The sequence below is a fragment of the Conger conger genome, chromosome 10 (assembly GCF_963514075.1).
Source record: "Conger conger chromosome 10, fConCon1.1, whole genome shotgun sequence".
Taxonomy (NCBI): domain Eukaryota; kingdom Metazoa; phylum Chordata; class Actinopteri; order Anguilliformes; family Congridae; genus Conger; species Conger conger.
Window position 1 is genome coordinate 3,744,307 of NC_083769.1, and position 27,026 is coordinate 3,771,332.

The 27,026-nt window shown below is 47.1% G+C and overlaps 1 protein-coding gene and 1 non-coding gene across 2 annotated transcripts; both read right to left on the reverse strand.

Annotated features, from left to right (window-relative positions):
* Nucleotides 1-127: 127 nt before the first annotated feature.
* trnah-gug (transfer RNA histidin (anticodon GUG)) lies at nt 128-199 on the reverse strand. The gene has a single exon. It is a non-coding gene; the product is annotated as a tRNA-His (tRNA).
* A 1,886-nt stretch (nt 200-2,085) lies between these two features.
* On the reverse strand, nt 2,086-26,663 carry nt5dc2 (5'-nucleotidase domain containing 2). The gene is made up of 14 exons (XM_061256902.1): nt 26,147-26,663; nt 20,739-20,923; nt 20,190-20,264; nt 14,273-14,328; nt 13,947-14,040; nt 12,785-12,913; nt 10,204-10,264; nt 9,061-9,163; nt 8,428-8,529; nt 7,783-7,864; nt 5,164-5,250; nt 4,454-4,594; nt 4,231-4,295; nt 2,086-3,329 (listed from the first exon to the last, which is right to left on the reverse strand). The coding sequence occupies exons 1-14, from the start codon at nt 26,517-26,519 to the stop codon at nt 3,068-3,070; spliced, it is 1,815 nt and encodes a 604-aa protein (XP_061112886.1). The 5' UTR covers nt 26,520-26,663; the 3' UTR covers nt 2,086-3,067.
* Between the last annotated feature and the right edge of the window lie 363 nt (nt 26,664-27,026).

Sequence of the window (27,026 nt, forward strand, 5' to 3'; positions counted from 1 at the left end):
CACGAGCGGGTGAGTCGAGTACTGTTCATAACTGCTCTCATAACTGCCATATATTTGTAGTTGTTTTTTCAGTTAATGAAAGAAAAAGAAAAAACTGAGCCCCGCTGCCGTTTCAGGATTTTCATCCTGCCGTGACCCGGATTCGAACCGGGGTTGCTGCGGCCACAACGCAGAGTACTAACCACTATACGATCACGGCGAGCTACTGGGGCTCTTGGACAGCTCGTTGATTATACAAGTTTTCCTTCGTTCTACTCCGTCTGCAAAGAAACTAAATGTATGATTTAATATTGGGCAAGTAGGTTAAATCACTATTTTAACTAGTACAGAAAAGTAATGTATCCTATTAAGTCCATAGAAATGGTAAAACTGCTACATTGTCTGATGGTGCATGGTTTTAGGCGCTAGCTCTGCTAGCTAGCTACCAACTATACCTATATAAATGTTAGCTTTTTTATTCATTGAATAATAAATAAAATTAAAGAACAGAGAACTTTGACTTTTCTCGTTTTGTGTTCACACCTTTTTTTGTGTTCACACCTTTTATTGTTGACACCGCATTATTTAACAGCGGACCACAACTTGGAAACAAACTGCACATGCGAGCTAACTGTTCTCTCTTTGGTCGTTTTGGTGCGAGAAATGCATCTTCTTCTTTTGAGAAAAAAAGCAAAGTATCGCAAATAGAGCAGCTGCTAGTATGGATTATTGTATGGGTTGCGATTCCCTGGATGGTGTACCAGTGTTCCGTATATGAGCAAAATAGGCTGCATCTCGAAAACAAAAATCTCGTGTTGATGCATTTGACAAGACAACGGGCTGCCTCCAGGCACCTCCGTAGGATGTTGTCTATCTCATTGTTTCCAACTACCTAGTAGCTAATGCTGCAAACAATATACTGCCCCACGATTCAGTGCGAAAGCGTCCCATCATACCTAGAGTTTTGCACAGCGGATGAGTGTTTTTGTTTTGTTGAGTCGATTGCTTTCTGATTGCAAAGGAGTTCGCTCGGAAGCGCTCCGAGACCACGCTCTTTAATCCAATTGAGCATGCATTTCACTTGCTGAAGAGCAGAAAAGTCCTGATGATGGCACTTTGGAAGACCCGCTGGAAGGTTTGAGTCGGTTCTCCTGCATCCAGCAGTTCATGAGTTTTTTGTTTCGGATCTTTTTGTCTGTTTTTTCTCCCGTGGTGAATATTGTTGTACTTCTTGTTGTTTATGTATGTTTTTTAGTTCTTGGATGCAATAAAAAGGCAGCAAGCCTTCCTTGGTCAATAGCAGTGCGCTTAGCTGGTGTTTAAACCGCGTCCTTTTTTTTTCGTTCTTGCGTTGGCTCTATACTCCACAATTTTAGATTTGCAATGAATTCACATATGGTTAAAGTGATTTTCAGCTTTTATTAAAGAGTATTGTTATATGTATTATTATATGTAGGATTCACCGTGTAGGAATTGCAGCACTTTTTACGCATGCCCCCCCAATTTCAGCACGCCATAACATTTGGGACAAATGTTTCTGACATTAGTCAGGTGACACTTCTTTATTGCAGGTATGATAGCTTTCAGTATCTAGTCCTGATTCTAGGCTTTTGATTGCCTTTGGCGTGTGCTACTGGTGTTGGTCATCATGAGGACCAGAGTTGTGTTAATTAAAATCAAGCAAGCCATTATGAGAAATAAGAGAATAAACAGTCAGAGACATAAGCCAAACAATAGGTCATTTGCCCCAAATGTTATGCCAACTATGTATAAAACGCTGCCATTTTTTATACATGGTGAAACCAAAATGTAAAAAAAATACTCTAATAAAAACTGTGCTTTAACTAGGTGTGAATTGTTTATAAATTGTATATAAATGTAAAAACTGTCCATATTTTTTTATTTCTTGTGGGATCAATGTTACATTTTAAACAAATGTGCATGCTGAAAAAGAGTGAAATCAAGCACATCACCCGTGAATGCAGCATGGAAAAGAATGAGCATTACAGTTTCCAGGGTCTCTTGTGCAATCGCCTTCAGAGCTGTGTGACATTCTGCAGGTGACGTTCTGGAACACTCTGAGATAAAGAAGGCAGATGAAACCACTTCTATGCACAGTGTTTTATTGACTGCGCATACACAGCTGTCACTCAGATGCCACACGATGGTACAAAAATATAAAATCAACCAAAGAAAAAAAAGAAAAAGACCCACAGACTGTTGGGTCTTTGTGCGTAGTTTTTTGCAGCCTGGTGCTCACACTTGCTTTCATTACGTCCAAAGTACTCTAGTGTTTGAGAACAAAAGTGATTACATAAGAGTAAATAATGCTCTTTAGACCTCATCCCATCTCCAGCTCAACACTTCCAGGCCATCCCACTTAAAAAAAACCCTGTTTGTTCAAAAGAGAGAGACGGGAGAGGGGGGAGAGCGAGAGAAACCATAGGCTTGTGGCCTGTTGTACCAATGAAAAGATATACTAAATAAATGCTGAGATACAGGTGGCTGGTAAATTCATAATATTCACCATAATGTTCATTTTTATCAGTTTATCTCAGACTACATCAACAAGCCAGTTTGTTTGGGTTTGGTACCATTGGAACAAGCTGCTAACTTGGGTCTTCCACTTTACCTGCACTATGCAGCAAGACCTGCAGGAAGTTCTTCCTCTATATACGTGTAAATTCATCACACCCAGCCACAGAGAGCCTTCAGACTCTCGACTCCAAATGGATAAGTCCACTGTGCGTTTGCAACGAGATGATAAAAACGCTAAAGGCTTATTAAAATAAAATGTTCAACATGCAATATACTGCACTCCGCCGCTCTGGCCCGTAACTCCACGACTACAGAGAGCAGCTTCAGCAAAAGATCCTCTCAGAAGCCATTACCCGAGTCTTGAGAGAGCGCCGCAATATCCCCCTGCCTCCAGCAGAGGGCGCAGTTGTGCAGTCTGTAACAAGGCTCCGCGAGGAGACCAGAGCAGCTGTGCTCTGCTAAGTTTGTGTGGTTTGCCGGTTTGAGTTTGTCCGAGTCTGAGCCCCTGTGCCGGGGCCAGGCGCGCAGGGAGACGGGCCGGGGGCCAGGCTCAGCGAATGTGTGCCATCTCCTCCAGGAAGGGCGTCTTCATGCAGCCGGTGCAGAGCTGGTCCATCCAGAGCGGGGCTTCGTGCTGCAGGGGCGTGCGGCGGGGGTAGAAGGTGTAAGAGAGGTCGTAGTTCAGCAGGCAGCTTAGCGAGGCCATGTACAGGTCGGAGAAGCGGCACAGGCGGCGTGAGAAGTAGGTGGGGTTGTGGCAGGTGCGGAAGATGCTCCCGAACTGCGGGTTGAACAGGTTCTTGGTCACGGCCCTGTTGGCAGGAGGAGAGAGAGAGTGTTTATACAGGGCTGGAACGTTCAGGTTCTGCCGTGTGTTTATGTGCTCTGTGGTTTATCAATGTTCTCTTTATTATATATATATATAATCCTTTATTTAACCCGGGGAGATCCTTTGTTCTTTTGCAAGGACGCCCTGGGAGAATTCCCATAGAACAGCTGCAAGTGCGGCCAGAGAGAAACAGGTAAATTTTTTGGGTCAAGGGCCTTGCTCAAGGGCCCAACGACAAGGCTCTTTTTTTTGTTTTAGTGGTGTGGTGTGTTGACGCTCTGTGTTGATGCTCTGTGTTGACGCTCCGTGCGGTGTGTTGACGCTCTGTGTTGACGCTCTGTGTTGACGCTCTGTGCGGTGTGTTGACGCTCTGTGCGGTGTGTTGACGCTCTGTGTTGACGCTCTGTGTTGACGCTCTGTGCGGTGTGTTGACGCTCTGTGTTGACGCTCTGTGTTGACGCTCCGTGCGGTGTGTTGACGCTCTGTGCGGTGTGTTGACGCTCTGTGTTGACGCTCTGTGTTGATGCTCTGTGTTGACGCTCTGTGTTGACGCTCTGTGTTGATGCTCTGTGCGGTGTGTTGACGCTCTGTGTTGATGCTCTGTGTTGACGCTCTGTGCGGTGTGTTGACGCTCTGTGTTGACGCTCTGTGTTGATGCTCTGTGCGGTGTGTTGACGCTCTGTGTTGATGCTCTGTGTTGACGCTCTGTGCGGTGTGTTGACGCTCTGTGTTGACGCTCTGTGTTGACGCTCTGTGCGGTGTGTTGACGCTCTGTGCGGTGTGTTGACGCTCTGTGTTGACGCTCTGTGCGGTGTGTTGACGCTCTGTGTTGACGCTCTGTGCGGTGTGTTGACGCTCTGTGTCAATGTGTCAGTAGTACTCACCGCAGCTCCTCGCGCTCTTTCAGCCAGTCCTGCAGAACCTTATTGGACTCTGGATCCCTGTGCATCTACAGCAGGAGAGCAACATTAATGACTTCACACTGCCCCAAAGACTGCCACACTGATGTGCACACATTAATGACCTCACACTGCCCCACACACAGCCACACTGATGGGCGCACATTAATGACCTCACACTGCCCCACGAGGGGAGAGGGGACTGTACCTGCATGCGCTCCAGCAGTCCGGTGAGTGCCTGCAGCCAGGTGAGGCTCTGGGCGTACTGCTCCGTGTTCACCACCTTCGTCTCCACCTCCAGCTCCGGGACGATGGCCCCCGTGCGCCAGCCATGTCTCAGCATCAGGTCCTGAGGGGTCAAAGGTCATCGTCATGGGCCCCCATAACCACATCCTGCCCCCCTCCCACAGCAGGGCTCTGAACCAACATCCTGGTGGTGGAAAGTCCACGGGGCAGAAAGCACAAGTCCCGCCGTGCATTTCTTCTGTCCACAAACTCAGCCAGCTGATTTCACCAATTGGTTCCACCTCCAGGCCAATGAATTGCACCAATGAGCAAGGGTGTGGGGAGGACTCTAACTTTCTGAACCTGGATTTCCACCAGGACCAATATGACAGATACAGCCAGTGCGGTTACACATGAAGCGGACTTCTGCACTTCCCAGAGAACCGTCTGTAACACGTGTTCCTAAGGACAAACATTATATAACCCAGCATGGGTCAAACACACTCCTACTGGGTAAAAATATCAGCTTTATCAGGGACCAATAAAAATAAATAAAAACATTCGGCTGTTCTCTTAAAGTCAACAGCACTCAAGGGCAAAGGGGGAAGGCACTGGAGGGCAGATTGGAGCCGGGCTGTGCCAGGGGGTACAGGTAGGGCAGAGAGGCACGCTCAAAGAAAAACAATCACTTACTGCCAGGTCACTGTACAGATGGTCTCCAAAATACAGCACCTTGGATCCTCTCCACCCCGTCAGCCGCAAGAAGTCAAAAAGGTTCCCCTGAAACGAAAAGAAGATCAGAACAGAACCTACATGGAAGGCCCAGGAACACACTGAATTGAACATTGTTCATAGTTATCATTACAGTTATGAGTCACACGCTAAATCTATCTACTTGAGAGAAAAAAAAACTAAAAGTAATTGCAAGACTAAAACACTTTAAGACAATACTTTCTTTTGCAGCGTTTCCCTCCCATTGGGCAGAAGGTCTTATCATGTCTGTATCCAGGGCACACTCAGCTGGCATACGACAGAGTAGTAATTGCATGTGTGGACTAAAGAATTCTGATTTTAATATCTGCACACATTGCACACAAGTTGCTACAAATCCAATTAATTTGCTCATACTGAATTGCCCAACTGACAACTTTCTCAACTGACAACTCTCTCAACTGACACGATCAAGATGTGATTCCTTCTTGTGTTGCCGTTTTTGCGGCACACACTGTCCTGAAAACATCTGACCGTGCCACAAGGGAAAAATGGAATTGGACCACGGTTTAACTGCAGTCTGAACAAAACCTTAGAACAGCCAATCAAAATAAATACTCCTTCTCAGAAATCCACCAACCAAGCTGTGCCATTCTTCTCAGAATGTGTAATTAGGCACAGGAAATGGGTAAAGACATAACAGGATGTGCCCTATGTTTTCTGTGAACCCCCCATTCTGCCACCAGTCTGGATGGTGAAAAGTGAAGACGTGGGTTTAACTGGGTGCCTGTTGTGACATTCCTTTATTCTTTATTAGCAAGCAGCATAATTTAAAATGCAGTCAGGACACAAACCTTTGAGTTAAATTAATATAAATAATACGTTTTGACTTTTTGAATGTCACCAAGTCCAAGAGTGTTTTTCTAGAGTTTAAGATTAATTCTCTACATTTAGTGCCATTTCTTCTCTGTAAAAATATTTTTTATAGAAGTATTTTACTAATCAATAAATACAACAGCTCAAACATTTCCTTGCTAAAAATGTTTGCATTTATACAAAAATGTTTTATCCGCAACTAACAGCTTTATACTGATCTTACTGCACAGAGAAAAACCTAAACTCCAGTGCGACAAATCAAACCAAAGTCTGCTTCTCATCCAACAAAAAAAAAAGCTCCACTGCAGGAGGATAGCCCCCCTTGGTCAAGGCCATAGCAACAGATGCGTCATTGGCCACTGCTTTTGGTGCTTTGACCAATCACACGGAGCAGAGCAGAGAAAGCGGGCAGGAAGGCAGTCCGGGGAGGGGATCTGGAGTAGGGTAGAACACTACAGCTGGCTGACACAGCACACTTGCGGCTGCAAGGGAACTATTAAAGGCAAAGTTCAAAAAACCTTCTGGTTTTATAAAAACACGATTCCAATTTCAATTGTTGTGTTCTCAACAGTGAGTGTGAAATTTGAGATATTCAGAGAAGTTTCTGATAACCTGCCAACGTTACAGTGGTAGGTGGGGGGAGGTGTGTATTAGTCTCTTCCTCACAGAAACGTTTCTGCTTCCCTGACGGCACTCAGAGCGAGAAGCTTTCAGAGCGGGCTGAGTGAAGAGAGCGAGAGTTTTGGAGGGAAGTGCTCTTTCACGCCATGGCTTTAACATGCTGGTCAGATTCAGAACCCGCTCCGGCTTCCGCCCTCGCCAGAAACACAAGCAAGAGCCACGTCACTCTCCTGCCACTGCTGACCCAGCTTTCACTGCCAGACTCTGAAACCTTGTCTCGCACCGCCATTTAGAGCGCTCTGCAATACTGCGGTTACTGCTGTTCCCATGAGCCGGGTTAACTGTGCATACTTAACCACTCTAACTGTCCGGAGGTTAACAGTGTTCTCACTATGGAGCCCGGCTACAGTAAAGTCGCTATTAACAGAAATGTCGAAAATGCTAAAAAGGCCATTCTCACTCTGCTCGACGCAGAGCTACCTGCCAAACATAATTTCTGTGTATCACCAGAAACAATAATCTGACAATACACCACTATGTGATTATCAAATACATACTTAAGTAGTACAATAGTAACACTAATGTATTTTTTGAGATTGTGGAGCCAATCTCAAAAAATGTTGAGACATTTAGAATGTCCCATCTTTGGTTACGATTTAAAAATCCCTCTTTTTTTTTTGTTATTCAAGTTCCAAAAGGGGCTCCACATAAAAAAACGACAGCGCAATGCATGATGGCTCTAGCTCCAGTTGACTGAGCCAGTTAGCCTTCCAACCCTGAGTGCACTGCACAATCGTCTAAATAATGGCATCAATATTAAACGGAAATGACAGAAAAATATTCTTAATTTCCTCACTCAGCATTTAATTTGTCATTCCAGCGGAGATTCCCTTTAGACAATACACTGAAACAGTGAAATTCCCTGATTGTTCTCTGAATGGGCTGGGGACAAGTCTGAACCCGTGGGCTGCCTGTGACCCGACTTCCCCCGGGCTCATGGAGAGATTACAGCGATCGCGTTCGCTACGCTGAACTCGCGGAAAAGCTCCTCCTCCCACTCTACACAGGCCACACGGCCTGCTGCACGCCGGCGCCTCCACTCACCTGTTTGTAGATCTGCCCTTTATCCAGGGTGCGGATCTTGCTCCACTGGAGGTCTCCGTTGCTGTCCAGACGGCGGAAAGGTCTGGAAACGCCCAGGGAAAACACGTCACGTCAAGCGAAAAACCCTGCTGTGAACCCTCGCACAGGGAAGCTGCAAATTTCTCTGACACGGTAGCGGAAAGAGATATTCTTGGAGAAATGCCTGCACACTGGCAGCATGATATGATAAGTATGAGAAGTATGAAATCCTTATCTCTGAGTTGTTCTGAAGATAAGATAAGCTTATCAAAACATGCCTCATAGCCAGCTAGAATCATAATGTACCATTCAGTTGCGTTTGTTGTGGTCATTACTTGTTTAATATAGAGAGTCCTCTATTGTTCAAACTTAATTAAATGCCCCGAGGGATTAGATAAGCTCTCATGCCTTCATGATCAAACAACGGCAGCTAAGCAGCTATTTCACTGAATCCGGCTCTAGTGCTTTAACAGAAATAGTACAGTTACTTGCTCTGAGCCAGGAGTTTGACAATGTCACAGGTAGACCACTTCATAGATGGTAATATGTAATACCCAGGTGATAGGAACAGTTGGGAGATGCACACAGGTAGAGATATGCACCAGCAGCATGCGGGTAGACACTCACTTGACACAGTCGTTGAAGAAGTGGGGCTTGTCCGCCTGCACAATCACCACATCGAAAAACTCCCTCCAATCCTTCCCCACCATGTATCTCATACCTTTATCCCTAAAACAAGTCAATCAGACAGACTGTTACAATACTGTCACAGGTATGCCATGCTATAGCACAGCAGTGGCAGATAGGTAGCAGTAGCACAATACAAAAATAAAAAGTCTCTCAGTCTTATAATGAGACTAAAAAATGATTTCTCAAGTCAGATATATTAGCTTGAATTGAACCCTCTCGCCCAATTGGTAACATTGTTGTCTCATTTAGCAAATATATTTAATATCCAAGCTAAATATAATGTAAGACAATTACTTGTTTGGGGGTTTTTCAGTGCACAACATTTGTGTACACGGCTGAACAGCTCTAGCAGTGTTGCAGCAAAGTATAGCTGCGATAAGGTACCCAGATGGACACACCGATAAACACAGACAGAGAGAGACAGACAGAGACACAGAGACAGACAGAGAGAGACAGAGAGAGACAGACAGACAGAGAGAGACAGAGAGAGACAGACAGACAGAGACAGACAGAGACAGACAGAGACAGACAGAGACAGACAGAGACAGACAGAGACAGACAGAGACTCACACGAAGCTGAAGGGGCTGTTTGTGATGAGGAAGAGCTTCTTGCCGCTGCTGGCGAGGCGGTGAAGCACGGCGTATGTCTCATCTCCGTGCAGGATGAACTTCTCTGGAGAGGGAGAGGGGCGTTCAGCCAGGGCCAGGGGTGGCGGAATATGGATAGGGGCATTTAGAGAAGGTATACAGGGGAAGGGGTATTTAGATTGGGAGTGTAGGGGGCGAGGGGCAGTTAGGTGAGAGTATGTATTAGAGGGGTCTATGAAGATCAAATTCCGCCAAATAACTAACAACACCCTGGAGTGTTGTACCACAGGCATAGTTCACATAATGTGGGAGGCTACGCTTTAAACAGAGTCGTCTAGACTCCTCAGGACATCGCGTCTCACTGTGAAACAGGGTAAACACCAGCTCTTTCAGTCAGTGCCAATGAAACAGAGCGCTCGCAGAGAGCTGGAGCCTCTCTTCCCCCCAAACAGGGGATTAGCTCGGTAATCTCCCCTCAAAGTTACGGGCGTCCTGCAGCTCAAAGAGAGAAGTCACGCAACGAAACATAATCTTCAGGGCTTCTCCCAGACATTAATGACCGAGGCACTGCACCGCCACTGTCAATAAATACAACCAATAAACCAATAAATTGATTAAAATGGCAATAAATCCATTTCCTGCTGCTGCAGCTTCCCCTCCAACACCCTTCTCCCTTATCTTTATTTTAGTCATCAGCCTGACGGACCTGCCATTGGCTTATAGTCCAAAATCCACTGAAGGTGTATTGGGGCAGCTCTGCTGGACCACAGTGGCTTGTAACAGTAGACAGACCCCCTACTGTAATTCATACCGTCACAGTGATGACACGCCCAGCCAACATAAAACATTCTCTCAACGCTGCAGCCACGTAGTGGCAATGTTTGAACCTTGACAAAACATTCAAGTAACAGTATGAGAACATTCTAGGTTTGCCGAGTGGCCGCACAGAGTGCCCATGCTCCAAGGCGAACCTACTTTGACACACAGCGTATCAGGACTTACTCTTTTATAAGAAAGCACAAGTTAAGCTGACGATTGAACCTGGGTTCAGCCTGTGTTGGTTTTAATGACACAGATCATGCAAGCAGCAGTGCCGAGCGACTGATCTGAGGTCAGCGCACTCACCCACGTCCTGCATGATCCACTTGTACATGTAGCCTTTGATGTGGACCATTCCCACTGCCTCCTGCAGAGGGAAAGACCCGTCAGTCGTGATCCATCAGTCATCACACCCACAGATATGTTCAGAAAGTTACTGAACGTTTAGGACAGGGGTGCACAGCAAGGGCCGATCCGTTTCAGGATTTTGTGTGTATGAGTACCAGCTACAGCTGCAGACTGCAAGTGTATCCTAATGATTGTGTACACAGTGTACACAGTGTAATTTATAGAGCTGTCAGCAAATTAAAAACAAGGCAATTGGTTGGAACAAAAACCAGTACGCAGACCGGCCCTGGAGGACTGGAGTTGTGCACCCCTGATTTAGGACAAACGCACTGAGAACTTTCTGGAACCGACACAGGTAGAACACCAGGAATCACTTCCAAAGAAATCCTCAGTAACTGAAGTCATTAGAAATGTTTTAGCAAACTGGGATTAGCTAAACGGAGTGACTGTCACTACTGCAGGCCTACCATCCTGGAGGTTTTCATTTCAACCATAATCTGTCACACCTGATTCCACAAACCATCAGCTCAAGGAGATCTCTAGCTGTTGAATGAGATTTGCTTTGTTAGGGTTGGAGTGAAAACCTACAGGAAGGTATAGCTCCAGGAACAGGGTTGGGCAGCCCTGCTGTAGCTGTTGAATGAGATGTGCATTGTTAGGGTTGGAGTGAAAACCTACAGGACAGAAACAGGCTTGGGCATTCCTGCACTATAAAGTAGACAATTTCAGCATGACACAAACACACAGGTGCATCATATTTAAAAACATCCCACCATGTAACGCTAATGTTGAATGTGCGCATTGGTACACGAGTGGAGATGCCTGACAGGGCGATGGACAGAGTCTCAGAGGACCTGATTTGAACATTTGATGGAGTGACAGGCAGAAAGGTGGCTCTTCATTGTGTAATCACGCGTGGCCTGGCCCACTACAGGATAGCATAAGAGCAGTTCACATTTTTCTTTTGCCAGGAAATTCGGTTAACATTTGCGAAACATTTGGAAGGAAACTTTACTTGCTGGTTCACTAATTTCATATAGTCCAGCAGGCCTCTTCCTTGGGCTGCACCAGAGCACAACACAATCAGCCATTACCTCCCAAACCTTCAGGAGTTCCCATGCGTGGCGTGCGCGCGTGTGTGCGTGTGTGCGTGTCTGTGTCTGTGTGTCTGTGTTGTGTGTGTGTGTGTGCACGTCTGTGTGCGTGTGTGTGTGCTTGTGCGTGTGTGCTTGTGCGTGTGCGTGTGTGTGCGTGTCACAGTCTGTTATACAACACTCATCACAGGCACCTCCAGGAATGCTAATCTACCTTTCTCCCAGTGAAACAAACAGGCATTCAGCTATTTTTTCCCGCAGTGAAAGGCAGCCCCACTAGAAGGGCAGAGCTGGAAATGTGCCCTGTTCTCAGAGACTACCGAGCACAAAGCCTCGCAACTACTCTGGCGTCCCAGTGCTCATAGAGGGGAGGGACTGCCATTCTGTTTACTGCAGGCACAGACACCAACAAGCCCTCTGACCCAGAACCCATCTGTAAGAAGAAAAGGAAAGATTGTCCAGGAAAATATTGATATGAGGACTTTAACTAGGAACACCTAGAGTTGTTGTTAATATTGCTTTGGGGTAACGCCATGGATGTCAGTGTTAGGGCCCTACCCCATGGACCATGGGGAGCACAGCTGGACCGCAACCAACAGTCAAGAGAAGAATAGCAGCAACAAACACCTTCAAACCACAACACTGTTTATGGGTGTGTGTGTGTGTGTGTGTGTGTGTGGTGTGTGTGTGTGGTGTGTGTGCGGGGTGTGTGTGCGGGGTGTGTGTGCGGGGTGTGTGTGCGGGGTGTGTGTGGTGTGTGTGTGGGGTGTGTGTGTGGGGTGTGTGTGTGGTGTGTGTGTGGGGTGTGTGTGTGGTGTGTGTGTGGGGTGCGGGCCACAGCGTGTAACAGTGTGACAGCGTGTAACAGAGTGACAGCGTGTAACAGAGTGACAGCGTGTAACAGTGTGACAGCGTATGACAGCGTGTAACAGAGTGACAGCGTATGACAGCGTGTAACAGAGTGACAGCGTGTAACAGTGTGACAGCGTGTAACAGAGTGACAGCGTGTAACAGAGTGACAGTGTGTAACAGCGTGTAACAGTGTGACAGCGTGTAACAGTGTGACAGCGTGTAACAGTGTGACAGCGTGTAACAGAGTGACAGCGTGTAACAGAGTGACAGCGTATGACAGCGTGTAACAGCGTGACAGCATATGACAGCGTGTAACAGTGTGTAACAGCGTATGACAGCGTGTAACAGTGTGACAGCGTGTAACAGTGTGACAGCGTGTAACAGCGTGACAGCATATGACAGCGTGTAACAGTGTGTAACAGCGTATGACAGCGTGTAACAGTGTGACAGCGTGTAACAGTGTGACAGCGTGTAACAGCGTGACAGCGTGTAACAGTGTGACAGCGTATGACAGCGTGTAACAGAGTGACAGCGTGTAACAGAGTGACAGCGTGTAACAGAGTGACAGCGTGTAACAGAGTGACAGCGCTCACCGAGACGTCCTTGTAGAGGTGCTCGGGGTCGTACTCGATGTCGTTGGTGATGAAGTAGTCATTGGCGGCGGCCAGAAGGGTCATTTCCGGAAGGGAGAAAACATCCATGAACTGCTTAATCTTGGGCCCCTGAAAAGACACAGAACAACAGCTCTGAGACACACACAGACTCTCACTCCCTCCTTAACCTTACAGTCAGAACTACAGCTCTGAGACACTGCAAAACCCTCCAGAACATGAAAACCACAACATAACATCTCAACAAGTATTTTAGTCTTATATTTCAATGTAAAGGGTCAGTTTCACAGATTACGCATTAGATTTAGTCCTAGGCTAAATTACATTTTGAATGGAGATTCCCCATACAAAAATCTCTTTAGTCCAGAATCTTATTTATATTATTTTTTTGCTAAATAAGACAAACTACTGGCAATGAGGTGAGACAGTTCAACCAATTTCAAGATTTCTCAAATGGGTAAGAAAATTTCACTTGTCGAGTAACTTTTCACTTGTCGAGGATATTTTCGACTTGATAGAAAAAAATACTATACTTAAGTCTCATTACAAGACAATAACAAACACACACACACACACACACACACACACACACAGCAATGTACTATACATCAGTCTCTCATACATGCATCTTTCTGCAATAATTCCCATGGATACTTGATAACTGTCACAGAATGCAGTAACTCAGCGACTGAGCAAATTCCGTGAGAGTCCACATCCTGTCATGAGCTTTTCATTTCATTCGCCAGCAAGGCAAACGTTACATGACCGCGGCAGACGAACTGCAGCCCTCTGTGACTGCACTGAGGCCAGGCTCTCTGGCTGGGTCAGAGAGGCACCGTCCGCCAACTTTTAAGGGGGCACACAGAGACTGCATTATTTAGCACAGGGCCCCAGCGTAACAGGCCGCAGGGTGCCGTGGAGGCCTGACCCCTCAGGGCTAAACGCACAGGGCTGCTGAAGCAGCTGGGACAGAGGAGAGAATCCGCACCCAAGCTCCTGCCCCAACCCCCCGGCTGCTTCTGCCCTTCTGCCCTTCTCTCCTTCTCGCCGACCGACTCCTTTCCCACTGCGCCGGAGACAGAGACTATCCCGACGCCCGGGGCGGGGGCGGGGGTGGGAGAGATCGCCACGGCGACACACTGACCTTGCCATAGAAGCCGCTGACCTGGTGGAGGGGCACGTGATTGGTCCCCCCGTAGAGCTGCAGAACTTCATCATCGGGGACGGGGGAGAAGCCCCTAAAAACAACAGCAACATCAGACACACTCACACTCACGCCCACACACAGACACGCCCGCACGCGCACACACACGCACACACGCGCACACACACACCCGCACACACGCACGCACGCACACAGACACACACAGACACACACCCGCACACGCCGCACACACACGCCCGCACGCAGACACAGACACACACAGACACACACACACATGCAACGCAGAACCGCAGAGGGACACTCACCTGTATACAGAACCCAGCTGGATGTAATGGAAAGCATCTATCTTCATAAGCAGCCCCTGGAGGAAAAGTCACATGATCATCCAAGCTCTCGATTCCACACCGGTGAGCAGCAGTCCGGTCCTGGCAAGACCAGTCATTTCACCTACACAACATTCTTTTCTTATTTCTAAATGTTCTTCTTTCTTTGACAAACATATAATCAGCCAGTGGTCGCTAGGTGGAACAGCTTGCTGCATGTAGTGGAGGCAGAAACACTGGGGGTTTACAAGACCAGCTCTGGGTTTCCCGAAGCCTTCTTAACGCTACGTCATTCATAAGTTGTACCTTAAGCTGTAACTTAACGTTTCAGCTTGTTTCCCGAAATGTTCTGAACTAAGTATACCTTCTGTACGTCCTACTTTCATAAGGTTGGTCTTGACCACTCTTAGCTATACCTTATCGATCTTTTCCACAGTGGCCACCACTGTTACGACCACAAGCCTCTGAAATCAGCTGTTGCTCTTAGTTACATCTCAATCTGTTCAGCAATATGTACACTAATAATTCTACAGTTGTAGGTGCCTAATAACGTTACTAAAACATCACATTAATGGGAGTGTTTTCATGCAAAGAATAAAATTGTACATTACGATGGATGCTTGTTGCACTTTATTGAATATGTTGCCTAATTGCCTTTTAAATGGTTTATAAATTGGTGCACTTTTATTGGAAACGTCAGAGAAAATAGTGAATTACACTAGTAATGTGATGGTGCTTCTGGCAAATCAACCCTTGTAAAGTAATTTAAGGCACCATGACAAAGATATTAAAATAATGTAAACAAAACATGCCAAAGAAGGCATATTGCCAGGTGGCGCAGTGGGACGAGGTGTGATACCACAATCTGAGGTGCCCTGTTCTTGCACCCATTTGACAAAAATTATATCTACGGATGGATAATTCAGTTTGTAAGTTTTTCATTCTATTAATAAGATCCCACCAGTCGTGATGAATTCAATATTTTAAAGTATTTCTGCAGTGTTTTATTTATAGAAGAACAACACTTTCTCTCATAACGCAGGCAAGCAGTGGCTGCATGGAGTGAATACTCAATCCTGGAGCTGTGGATGCGCCCAGTAATGCCGCACATAGAAGCACAGAGCAGAGTGTGTTCTCTCATCCCAACTACATGACTTAAGCTCTGTTTTCATCACAGAGTGGGCTGCGAGTCTGCTGCAGTGTGAGACAGGCAGTCTGCAGTGTGAGACAGGCAGTCTGCAGTGTGAGATAGGCAGTCTGCAGTGTGAGAGGCAGTCTGCAGTGTGTTTGATAGGCAGTCTGCAGTGTGTTTGATAGGCATTCTGCAGTGTGAGACAGGCAGTCTGCAGTGAGACAGGCAGTCTGCAGTGTTTGATAGGCAGTCTGCAGTGTGAGACAGGCAGTCTGCAGTGTGAGACAGGCAGTCTGCAGTGTGAGACAGGCAGTCTGCAGTGTGAGACAGGCAGTCTGCAGTGTGTTTGATAGGCAGTCTGCAGTGTGAGACAGGCAGTCTCCAGTGTGAGACAGGCAGTCTGCAGTGTGAGATAGGCAGTCTGCAGTGTGAGAGGCAGTCTGCAGTGTGTTTGATAGGCAGTCTGCAGTGTGTTTGATAGGCAGTCTGCAGTGTGAGACAGGCAGTCTGCAGTGAGACAGGCAGTCTGCAGTGAGACAGGCAGTCTGCAGTGTGAGATAGGCAGTCTGCAGTGTGAGACAGGCAGTCTGCAGTGTGAGACAGGCAGTCTGCAGTGTGAGATAGGCAGTCTGCAGTGTGAGAGGCAGTCTGCAGTGTGTTTGATAGGCAGTCTGCAGTGTGTTTGATAGGAAGTCTGCAGTGTGAGACAGGCAGTCTGCAGTGTTTGATAGGCAGTCTGCAGTGTGAGACAGGCAGTCTGCAGTGTTTGATAGGCAGTCTGCAGTGTGAGATAGGCAGTCTGCAGTGTGAGACAGGCAGTCTGCAGTGTGAGAGGCAGTCTGCAGTGTTTGATAGGCAGTCTGCAGTGTGAGATAGGCAGTCTGCAGTGTGAGACAGGCAGTCTGCAGTGTGAGAGGCAGTCTGCAGTGTGTTTGATAGGCAGTCTGCAGTGTGTTTGATAGGCAGTCTGCAGTGTGAGACAGGCAGTCTGCAGTGTGAGACAGGCAGTCTGCAGTGTGTTTGATAGGCAGTCTGCAGTGTGAGAGGCAGTCTGCAGTGTGAGACAGGCAGTCTGCAGTGAGACAGGCAGTCTGCAGTGTGAGACAGGCAGTCTGCAGTGTGAGACAGGCGGTCTGCAGTGTGAGACAGGCAGTCTGCAGTGTGAGACAGGCAGTCTGCAGTGTGAGACAGGCAGTCTGCAGTGTGAGATAGGCAGTGTGCAGTGTGAGAGGCAGTCTGCAGTGTGTTTGATAGGCAGTCTGCAGTGTGTTTGATAGGCAGTCTGCAGTGTGAGACAGGCAGTCTGCAGTGTGAGACAGGCAGTCTGCAGTGTTTGATAGGCAGTCTGCAGTGTGAGACAGGCAGTCTGCAGTGTGAGAGGCAGTCTGCAGTGTTTGATAGGCAGTCTGCAGTGTGAGATAGGCAGTCTGCAGTGTGAGACAGGCAGTCTGCAGTGTGAGAGGCAGTCTGCAGTGTGTTTGATAGGCAGTCTGCAGTGTGTTTGATAGGCAGTCTGCAGTGTGTTTGATAGGCAGTCTGCAGTGTGAGACAGGCAGTCTGCAGTGTGAGACAGGCAGTCTGCAGTGTGTTTGATAGGCAGTCTGCAGTGTGTTTGATAGGCAGTCTGCAGTGTGAGACAGGCAGTCTGCAGTGAGACAGGCAGTCTGCAGTGTGAGACAGGCAGTCTGCAGTGTGAGACAGGCAGTCTGCAGTGTGAGACAGGCAGTCTGCAGTGTGTTATAGGCAGTCTGCAGTGTGTTTTAGGCAGTCTGCAGTGTGTTATAGGCAGTCTGCAGTGTGAGAGGCAGTCTGCAGTGTGTTTGATAGGCAGTCTGCAGTGTGTTTGATAGGCATTCTGCAGTGTGAGACAGGCAGTCTGCAGTGAGACAGGCAGTCTGCAGTGTTTGATAGGCAGTCTGCAGTGTGAGATAGGCAGTCTGCAGTGTGAGACAGGCAGTCTGCAGTGTGAGACAGGCAGTCTGCAGTGTGAGACAGGCAGTCTGCAGTGTGAGATAGGCAGTCTGCAGTGTGAGAGGCAGTCTGCAGTGTGTTTGATAGGCAGTCTGCAGTGTGAGACAGGCAGTCTCCAGTGTGAGACAGGCAGTCTGCAGTGTGAGATAGGCAGTCTGCAGTGTGAGAGGCAGTCTGCAGTGTGTTTTAGGCAGTCTGCAGTGTGTTATAGGCAGTCTGCAGTGTGAGAGGCAGTCTACAGTGTGTTTAGGCAGTCTGCAGTGTGTTATAGGCAGTCTGCAGTGTGAGACAGGCAGTCTGCAGTGTGAGACAGGCAGTCTGCAGTGAGACAGGCAGTCTGCAGTGTGAGACAGGCAGTCTGCAGTGTGAGACAGGCAGTCTGCAGTGTGTTTTAGGCAGTCTGCAGTGTGTTATAGGCAGTCTGCAGTGTGTTTTAGGCAGTCTGCAGTGTGTTTTAGGCAGTCTGCAGTGTGTTATAGGCAGTCTGCAGTGTGAGAGGCAGTCTGCAGTGTGTTTGATAGGCAGTCTGCAGTGTGTTTGATAGGCATTCTGCAGTGTGAGACAGGCAGTCTGCAGTGAGACAGGCAGTCTGCAGTGTTTGATAGGCAGTCTGCAGTGTGAGATAGGCAGTCTGCAGTGTGAGACAGGCAGTCTGCAGTGTGAGACAGGCAGTCTGCAGTGTGAGATAGGCAGTCTGCAGTGTGAGAGGCAGTCTGCAGTGTGTTTGATAGGCAGTCTGCAGTGTGAGACAGGCAGTCTCCAGTGTGAGACAGGCAGTCTGCAGTGTGAGATAGGCAGTCTGCAGTGTGAGAGGCAGTCTGCAGTGTGTTTGATAGGCAGTCTGCAGTGTGAGACAGGCAGTCTGCAGTGAGACAGGCAGTCTGCAGTGAGATAGGCAGTCTGCAGTGTGAGATAGGCAGTCTGCAGTGTGAGACAGGCAGTCTGCAGTGTGAGACAGGCAGTCTGCAGTGTGAGAGGCAGTCTGCAGTGTGTTTGATAGGCAGTCTGCAGTGTGTTTGATAGGCAGTCTGCAGTGTGAGACAGGCAGTCTGCAGTGTGAGACAGGCAGTCTGCAGTGTTTGATAGGCAGTCTGCAGTGTGAGATAGGCAGTCTGCAGTGTGAGACAGGCAGTCTGCAGTGTGAGAGGCAGTCTGCAGTGTTTGATAGGCAGTCTGCAGTGTGAGATAGGCAGTCTGCAGTGTGAGACAGGCAGTCTGCAGTGTGTTTGATAGGCAGTCTGCAGTGTGTTTGATAGGCAGTCTGCAGTGTGTTTGATAGGCAGTCTGCAGTGTGAGACAGGCAGTCTGCAGTGTGAGACAGGCAGTCTGCAGTGTGTTTGATAGGCAGTCTGCAGTGTGAGAGGCAGTCTGCAGTGTGAGACAGGCAGTCTGCAGTGAGACAGGCAGTCTGCAGTGTGAGACAGGCAGTCTGCAGTGTGAGACAGGCAGTCTGCAGTGTGTTATAGGCAGTCTGCAGTGTGTTTTAGGCAGTCTGCAGTGTGTTTTAGGCAGTCTGCAGTGTGTTATAGGCAGTCTGCAGTGTGAGAGGCAGTCTGCAGTGTGTTTAGGCAGTCTGCAGTGTGTTATAGGCAGTCTGCAGTGTGAGACAGGCAGTCTGCAGTGTGAGACAGGCAGTCTGCAGTGTGAGACAGGCAGTCTGCAGTGTGTTATAGGCAGTCTGCAGTGTGTTTTAGGCAGTCTGCAGTGTGTTTTAGGCAGTCTGCAGTGTGTTATAGGCAGTCTGCAGTGTGAGAGGCAGTCTACAGTGTGTTTAGGCAGTCTGCAGTGTGTTATAGGCAGTCTGCAGTGTGAGACAGGCAGTCTGCAGTGTGAGATAGGCAGTCTGCAGTGTGTTTTAGGCAGTCTGCAGTGTTTGATAGGCAGTCTGCAGTGTGAGATAGGCAGTCTGCAGTGTGAGACAGCCAGTCTGCAGTGTGTTTTAGGCAGTCTGCAGTGTGAGAGGCAGTCTGCAGTGTGAGATAGGCAGTCTGCAGTGTGTTATAGGCAGTCTGCAGTGTGAGAGGCAGTCTGCAGTGTGTTTTAGGCAGTCTGCAGTGTGAGATAGGCAGTCTGCAGTGTGAGACAGGCGGTCTGCAGTGTGAGACAGGCAGTCTGCAGTGTGTTATAGGCAGTGTGCAGTGTGTTTTAGGGGCTTCACGCAGAGCAGAACAGCTGAGCTCGCAGGCGCTGGATTAACCGAGGGCTCGCACGTCCAGGCGCTGCCATTCCGGGACAACGGAAACCCCATCGCCCCGGGCAACGCTCCAGCCAACCGCTCCTCCACCTACAAGGCTGCCAGCTACACTCAGACACCGCCATGGGCCGATTTTACACCCCGCCGTGGGGCCCACCCACAGACTAGAGAGGTGCCTTAACAGAACGAGCCACCCAGCAGAACCCACACCCTATTGCAGAGTCTAACCTAATAATATAACTTCACTCCAAAACAGAGCAGACTGCAGCTATGACTAACCCCCACACCACACAAGCAGACTGCAGCTATGACTAACCCCCACACCACACAAGCAGACTGCAGCTATGACTAACCCCCACACCACACAAGCAGACTGCAGCTATAACTAACCCCCACACCACACAAGCAGACTGCAGCTATGACTAACCCCCACACCACACAAGCAGACTGCAGCTATGACTAACCCCCACACCACACAAGCAGACTGCAGCTATGACTAACCCCCACACCACACAAGCAGACTGCAGCTATGACTAACCCCCACACCACACAAGCAGACTGCAGCTATGACTAACCCCCACACCACACAAGCATCTGCTCACCTTCTGGATATCATAATGAAGACCACGTGCAGCAAAGTTTGGGATGTAGTCATACTTCCTGATGTCCTGGGGGTACTGTGGAGAGGAGAGATGGCGGAAGACAGAGGGAATAAAAAGAGAGAGGGAGAGAAAGTTTCTTTAATTTCTTCAGTACAAAACGAGTGCATGGAGTTCCGCCCTTTCCACCTCCCCGGTGGGATGGGAACATTTGCAACTTCTTCATTTTAGCAATCGTAAAACATTGCATATTACAAAGTAGCTTTTTAAATCAGTGTCGGTTGTAACGTTATGCAACAGGAAAGCCTAGGGAAGGCAGCTTCTCTTTTTCAGGTGAATGGTCGAGTTCATGTTTACGTTTGTGTTTCAGTCCATGATTACGCATTGTGAATGAGCAAGGATTCGGTTCAGAGTGGCTGTGTATATGCGTGTGAGTGAGCAAGGATTAGATTCAGAGTGGCTGTGTATATGCGCGTGAGTGAGCAAGGATTCGATTCAGAGTGGCTGTGTATATGCGCGTGAGTGAGCAAGGATTCGGTTCAGCTCGCACACCTTGTAATGCTCCACCAGGAAGTCCCGCGCCTTATTGTAGATCATAGCGTCCAGAGAACTGGAGTACAGGGCCAACGTGTAGTCGTAGTCAAAGCCATAGATGTCCACTTTGTCCAGGTCCACCTCGTTGTTGGCGTAGATGGTGGAGGGGTTCAGCAAGTTACAAACTCCAGGAGGAATCAAGTCTGCGGGGGAAGGGGGTGAGTGAGTGAGTGAGCAGGGGGTTGATGTTCATGAACGGAGAAATCATATGAAGTTGACAACACAACAGGTAGGGATGTTAGAATATTTAAAACCCAAAGTCACTGTCTGAAGACACCACCAATAAAGTGCCCAGTAAACCAGGATATTAGGTTTTCATTAATTATTTAATTTTGGCTACAAACCCAGTAGCAGCTCCAGAGTTAAAGAATCAAGGAGGCAGAAAATATCCCTTTAAAATGGTCTTGACCTGTCTTCAATCATTTTCCTTGATTAACAATGTGATTAAGTCACAAATTGTTGGTACTAGTAGGTGTAGCCACTTTACTCAATTAGGTAAAACAGAAATAAAACTTGTGCACATTTCAATTGACATTATTCAAAATTGATGATACATGTAGCTACTCTTTGTTTTCCGGAATCATACTGTGAGAATATTCATGGCAAAGATGCGTTTATTTGCCAATTGATTATTCCCATTATTGGCAAACCTGTTAATCAAGAAAATGATTAAAAACAGGTCAAGACCAAAAAATTGTTTAAGGGGATATTTTCTGCCTCCTCGATTTTTAGCTCAGGAGCCGCCACTGTACAAATGTCTCCATTAGCCCATGTCTCAGGTCTACAACAATACAAAGTTCTGCATGATGTGTGGGAAAATAGTATAATTACACACTCACTGAGCACTTTATTAGGAACATGTATGCAATTATTCAATCAGCCAATCAGTGCAATGCAATGCATAAAATCATTCAGATGCGGGCCAGGAGCTTCAGTTAATGTTCACGTCAACCATCAGAATGGGGAAAAAATATGATCTAAGTGACTTTGACCGATGGAATGATTGTTGGTGCCAGACAAGGTGATCTGAGTATCTCAGAAACTGCTGATCTCCTAGGATTTTCACACACAACAGTCTCTAAAGTTTGCAATGAATGGTGAGAAAAACAAAAAAACATCCAGTGAGCAGCAGTTCAGCGGGCAGAAATGCCTCGTTAATGAGAGGTCAGAGGAGAATGGCATTTCAGGCATAATAAATTCAATATCAGCATAAAACAAGAACAAATAAATAATTCGCTTTTGTAAATGTTTTCGTACAGTAAATGAAATTCTTGGCTTGTATACTTCATTTCAAATGGCGGACAGTCACATAACACTGTTACCACTCAGGTTGAAGAAGATAACCAGTTTTGGCACACAACTAGGCCTAGTTCCCATATACTTTAAAAAAAATATCATTACCTTTTCATTTTTTTTGCTATAACCATGATATTATAGTCACTAGTACAGTATGTTGAATGCTACTATAGAGCAAATTCTTAGTTTCAGAATCCAAAGCAGGGAATAAGAGCGTCTGCCAAATGCCAATAATGTAATGTAATGGAAAGGTCATTTCATTCGGCGATAAATACAAATATTCCATGTCACTGTCGGGCTTGACCAAAGGCGTCCGTGCAGCGGAATAAGGCCTGAAGCCCACACATAGTGCCCTGCAGGGAGTGCATGTGTTCTGGTCCTGTTCACGCATTATGAAGCCCACACGTAGTGCCCTGCAGGCAGTGCATGTGTTCTGGTCCTGTTCACACATTATGAAGCCCACACACAGTGCCCTGCATGCAGTGCATGTGTTCTGGTCCAATTCATGCATTATGAAGCCCACACACAGTGCCCTGCATGCAGTGCATGTGTTCTGGTCCAATTCATGCATTATGAAGCCCACACACAGTGCCCTGCATGCAGTGCATGTGTTCTGGTCCAATTCATGCATTATGAAGCCCACACATAGTGCCCTGCAGGGAGTGCATGTGTTCTGGTCCTGTTCACGCATTATGCTGCCATTGCTCTTACACAACAAAGTTTGTGTTCCTCATTTTGTCTGTTTATGTTACGAGTTCCAAGCCTGTGCCTTTTCAGTAATCCAACACAGAACAAAGTGCAGTGTCAGAGTGTCCCAGAACAAGACACACAACCCCCAAATGCTCCTGACCGGCTGGATGGTGCCTTGTATGGCAGTCAATTGCCGTTGGTGTGTGTATGAATGAAACAATTGTACAGCGCTTTGGATAAAAGCGCTATATAAACGCCAACTATTTACCGTTTGATTTGCAGCCTGGCCAAGCTCGAGCAGCCACTGAAAAAGGCATAGCTGGACCCTAGGCCTGTGTCCTTCACAGATTTACTGCAGCTCATCACAGGAAGTTGGCCTCAGAGCACAGGAAGTGGGTGTAATACTGCATAATGAAGCCCTTGAGCTGGAATGAGCTGGAAAATCCAAGTGCCAAAAAACCCCTCCTCACGGGTGGGAACGCGGTGCTCTTTTCTGGTCAAAAGAACAAAGAAGCCAAGCCCCCAGCCCAAGACATAACCCCAAATAAAGCACACGCAGGACTCTTTCGACCCTATGTGCCTACGTCAGAAACCGCAACTTTCAGACGTCTTACCAAATAGCTAAGGCGATTGCGCCAGTCAATGGTAAACGTGAGGGTGGCTCCACTCCAACCATGCGGTGTTCTGCGTAAACGTACACGCTGCACATCTTCCATCAGACGCTGGAATGCCTGCGCGGCGCTGTACTGGCATAACGGTGCGGGATGAACGTCAGAGCCCTCGCCAAAGGCCTGAGGCTGTGCCCTCAAACCCAGACCCAGACGGCTGTTCTGTGGGCCACACCCAAAGTACTTTCTACATGGCTGCTTCTCCAGCTTTCAAACCGGTCTTCTAATCTGCAAAAAGCTCAGGACCGTATTTTTCCCACCATTTGAATGGGTCTCCATACACCTCTACCGTTTCGCTTTATAGCCAATGTTTTATTCTCTTAAATTTTTTTTGTCCCTTCCATCTTTTAGGCTACAGCTTCCGTTTGCATTTCAAGTCCCAACTCCTGATTCACCTTTACACCTAAACACACAGCTCAGACCCTCAAGCAATCCGTGCTATAAAGATTGTGTGTCGAGTCTGTGTTTATCACTTAAATCACTGCAATCGATCACTGTCTGTATCAATTTACGGAAACCTGAGACCTGACTGCGCTGACAAGTTTGCCCTGTTGGGACGGTGACTGCCAGGGGATAAGTAAAAAATATCTATTACACTAAATAATAACTTTTTTGCTGTAGAGATTCTGAAAGAAGATATGCGAATGTGACTAGATGGGCATCAGATCAGAGCTCTGTTGGACTTGGCAAAGAGCTGAGAAAAACTGCCAGTCAGCACAGGAAAGCGTGACTCACTCTGTTTCGCACACTGACTGTATCAAAGACAGGACAGGACAAACACAGGGAAGGCAGGCAGCAGGAGTGAGACAGAAGACAAAAAGTAAATCTCTCTCCCACACACACACACACACACACATTCCCTCTCTCACACACAGAGAGACTTAAAGCATCACAGAAACACAGACATATATGTAGCTTTAAGTTTTAGTCTCTTTCTCTGCCTCACATACCAGATGATTTTCAGCAAAATATCCCATAAATACAGGAGAAGCCACCAGCAGCCCATGTGTCATCTCCACAGAGTCAGACCACACGTGGCACAGAACCAGCTCTCTGGCCTGATTTTCACCCTGTGCCCAGTGAGGGAGGGAGAAGTTCCAGAGCTACACTAAGTACAAAACTGCACTGAAAAAAATAAATAAACAAAACATACAATTATAAAGAAGGAATAAAAGGTCAATAATCTGCTGTAAATGTACCTAAATGGCATAAAACAATCATTTGGCCCAGGTTTGGCCAGTGCTACTGATATAAAACGTGCCAGTGGTTTCTGAGAAAAGTACTGTGTGTTCTTACTCTGTGTCTACAGAGACAGGAAGTAAACACAGGCACGCTTTCAGCAGGAGTCGGCTCGCATCAAATTCAAAACATTGGTGCTAGCCTTCCAAGCAGTTAAGGGGTCTTCCCCAGCTTACCTACAAAAAATCATCAGACCCTACACCCCTGCCAGACCTCTTCGTTTAGCCTCCACAGGCCACTTGGCACCTCGCCTTCACCGAACTTTCACGGTCTGTTCTGTCTGTGGTGGAACGAACTCCCCGTTGTGATCAGAACTGTACAATCTCTCCCCACCTTCAAGCGCAAACTGAAGACGCACCTCTTCAAGCAGCAGCTCTCCCCGTCCCTCCCTACCTCCCTGTGAACCTTAACTGTTGTCTTTCTGTGATTTACTTTTTTGTGCAACAGTATTTTTAGTTTGACTAGGTAAGCAGTGTTTGGCGAGTTAAGGGGTTTGGTCATACTTTTGCTTTGTTTGTTTGTTTGTTTGTTTAAAAAATAATAATAATAACAAAAATAATTCAAATAGGCCCTGGTCCTTATCTTTGTTGTGCAGGTAGCAGTTGAAATTGTACTTCCCTCTAGGGTTTTTCAGCGAACTTATCCCTGGTTATGGGTATGCACTCTGTTGTACGTCGCTCTGGATAAGAGCGTCTGCCAAATGCCATTAATGTAAAGTAATGTAATGTAATGAGTCACCCAATTTCACTCATTTCAGCACGCAGGACACCTTCAAAGGTTCAAACTCCTTCAAACTCCCAAAATCACAACATGGCATCACTGACACATACACAACTTACGCCACAAACTGTCCACGTCTAAATACTTCAGCCGACTGGAACATGCATGGGCTGAACTTCTGTCAAAAGGCTGTAGAATTTTGATCTATTCTGGGCTCCGGGCGTAACCTCGCCAACATGCAGTTCAAGTGTCATTGCAACAGTTCAGGGAATGCAACCAGATTCACATTTGAAATCATTAAATGCAATATCTATTCTTCATTATAAATTTTTGGAAATGTATCAGCAATGTTGAGCGTACCGTCTGAAATGGATTTTATTCTATTGCGGGTACACAAACATACAGTAGCCTACTAGTACAGAACGTTCTGTTCCCATAGCATGAGCGAGCTGTTAACAACGGGAAATCAGATAAATGTAACTCATCAATCAATATGGTTCATTGAATTCTTATATTTAGCGGTATTGAATAAAATAATGCGTAAGTTCCCTGTGCATTTGCATATGATACATTATTTAAAAGTGAAGTCATCAATCGTCATACACTACTGCACAACTCAAGTCACAAGTTGCAAAGGAATACCGTATGACAGCGCTGATAAACAGTATTAGCAATGAGCTAATATGCCCATGTAATCATGCAATAACTTGGTTACGTTTCGCACATTCAAATATTCAAATTAGACAAACGAACCGTGTACGAGACGCTTCATTTCTTTGTAGCGTGCCCACAAGTAGGTCTTCGGATCAATTTGAGGCGCGGTGGATGAATAGGACCGTCCTGACACCCCCAGCGACTCCTCGCTTCTCATCTTGCCCACGACTTGGTGCCTGTGCGCCGGGGACGATGGAGAGTGAGGCGGTGAACCTGCTGCTGCTGCTGCGGAGACCCTGGTTGAGCCACAGTTCGACCCACTTTTGCAACATTTGTCTCCCGGATTGCCAGAAATACCAGAAGCCATACTGCCACATGCAAAGGCTTGGATCTTTACGGACCGCGAAAAGGGTGGCGTCTTACTTCTCTGCCACAGAGTTCGGCCCAGGTTCCCTAACTTTGGGCAAGACATTCTCAGTTATGCCTAATACAAAACAAGCCACAGCGTAAAATATTTCCTAAATACGTTCAGATCTAACGCTTGCTAGCCACATCAACACACAGCTCATTTCACGTCACACCCGATGATATCTGTTGTTCAGAGCCTCTCTCTGTCCCTTCAAAGACGTAAACAAGGGTGGGTTCTAGCTCTATGAGCCAATAAAACGAGACTTCATTTGCTTAATTTATATTTGCCCAATCGTCGAGAAGCCATGCACACATCACAACGGGCATCACGGCTCTACTGGGTGATATGCAAAGACTAACTTCACGAATAAGCAGCCACAATGTAAATGTAAGAATTTTCAAGCTATATGATTGGCTAAAGCTTTAGAGACATCACACATGAGCTACGTGACTACGGGCTGCAGGGAACAATCCTCAGAGAACTGTCTGTTCTTTCAGCTTTTTAAAAACATTTTTTTCGGAGTGTATTATTGCCCGCGGCAAATCAACACTCGTTTGACAATACATCGTT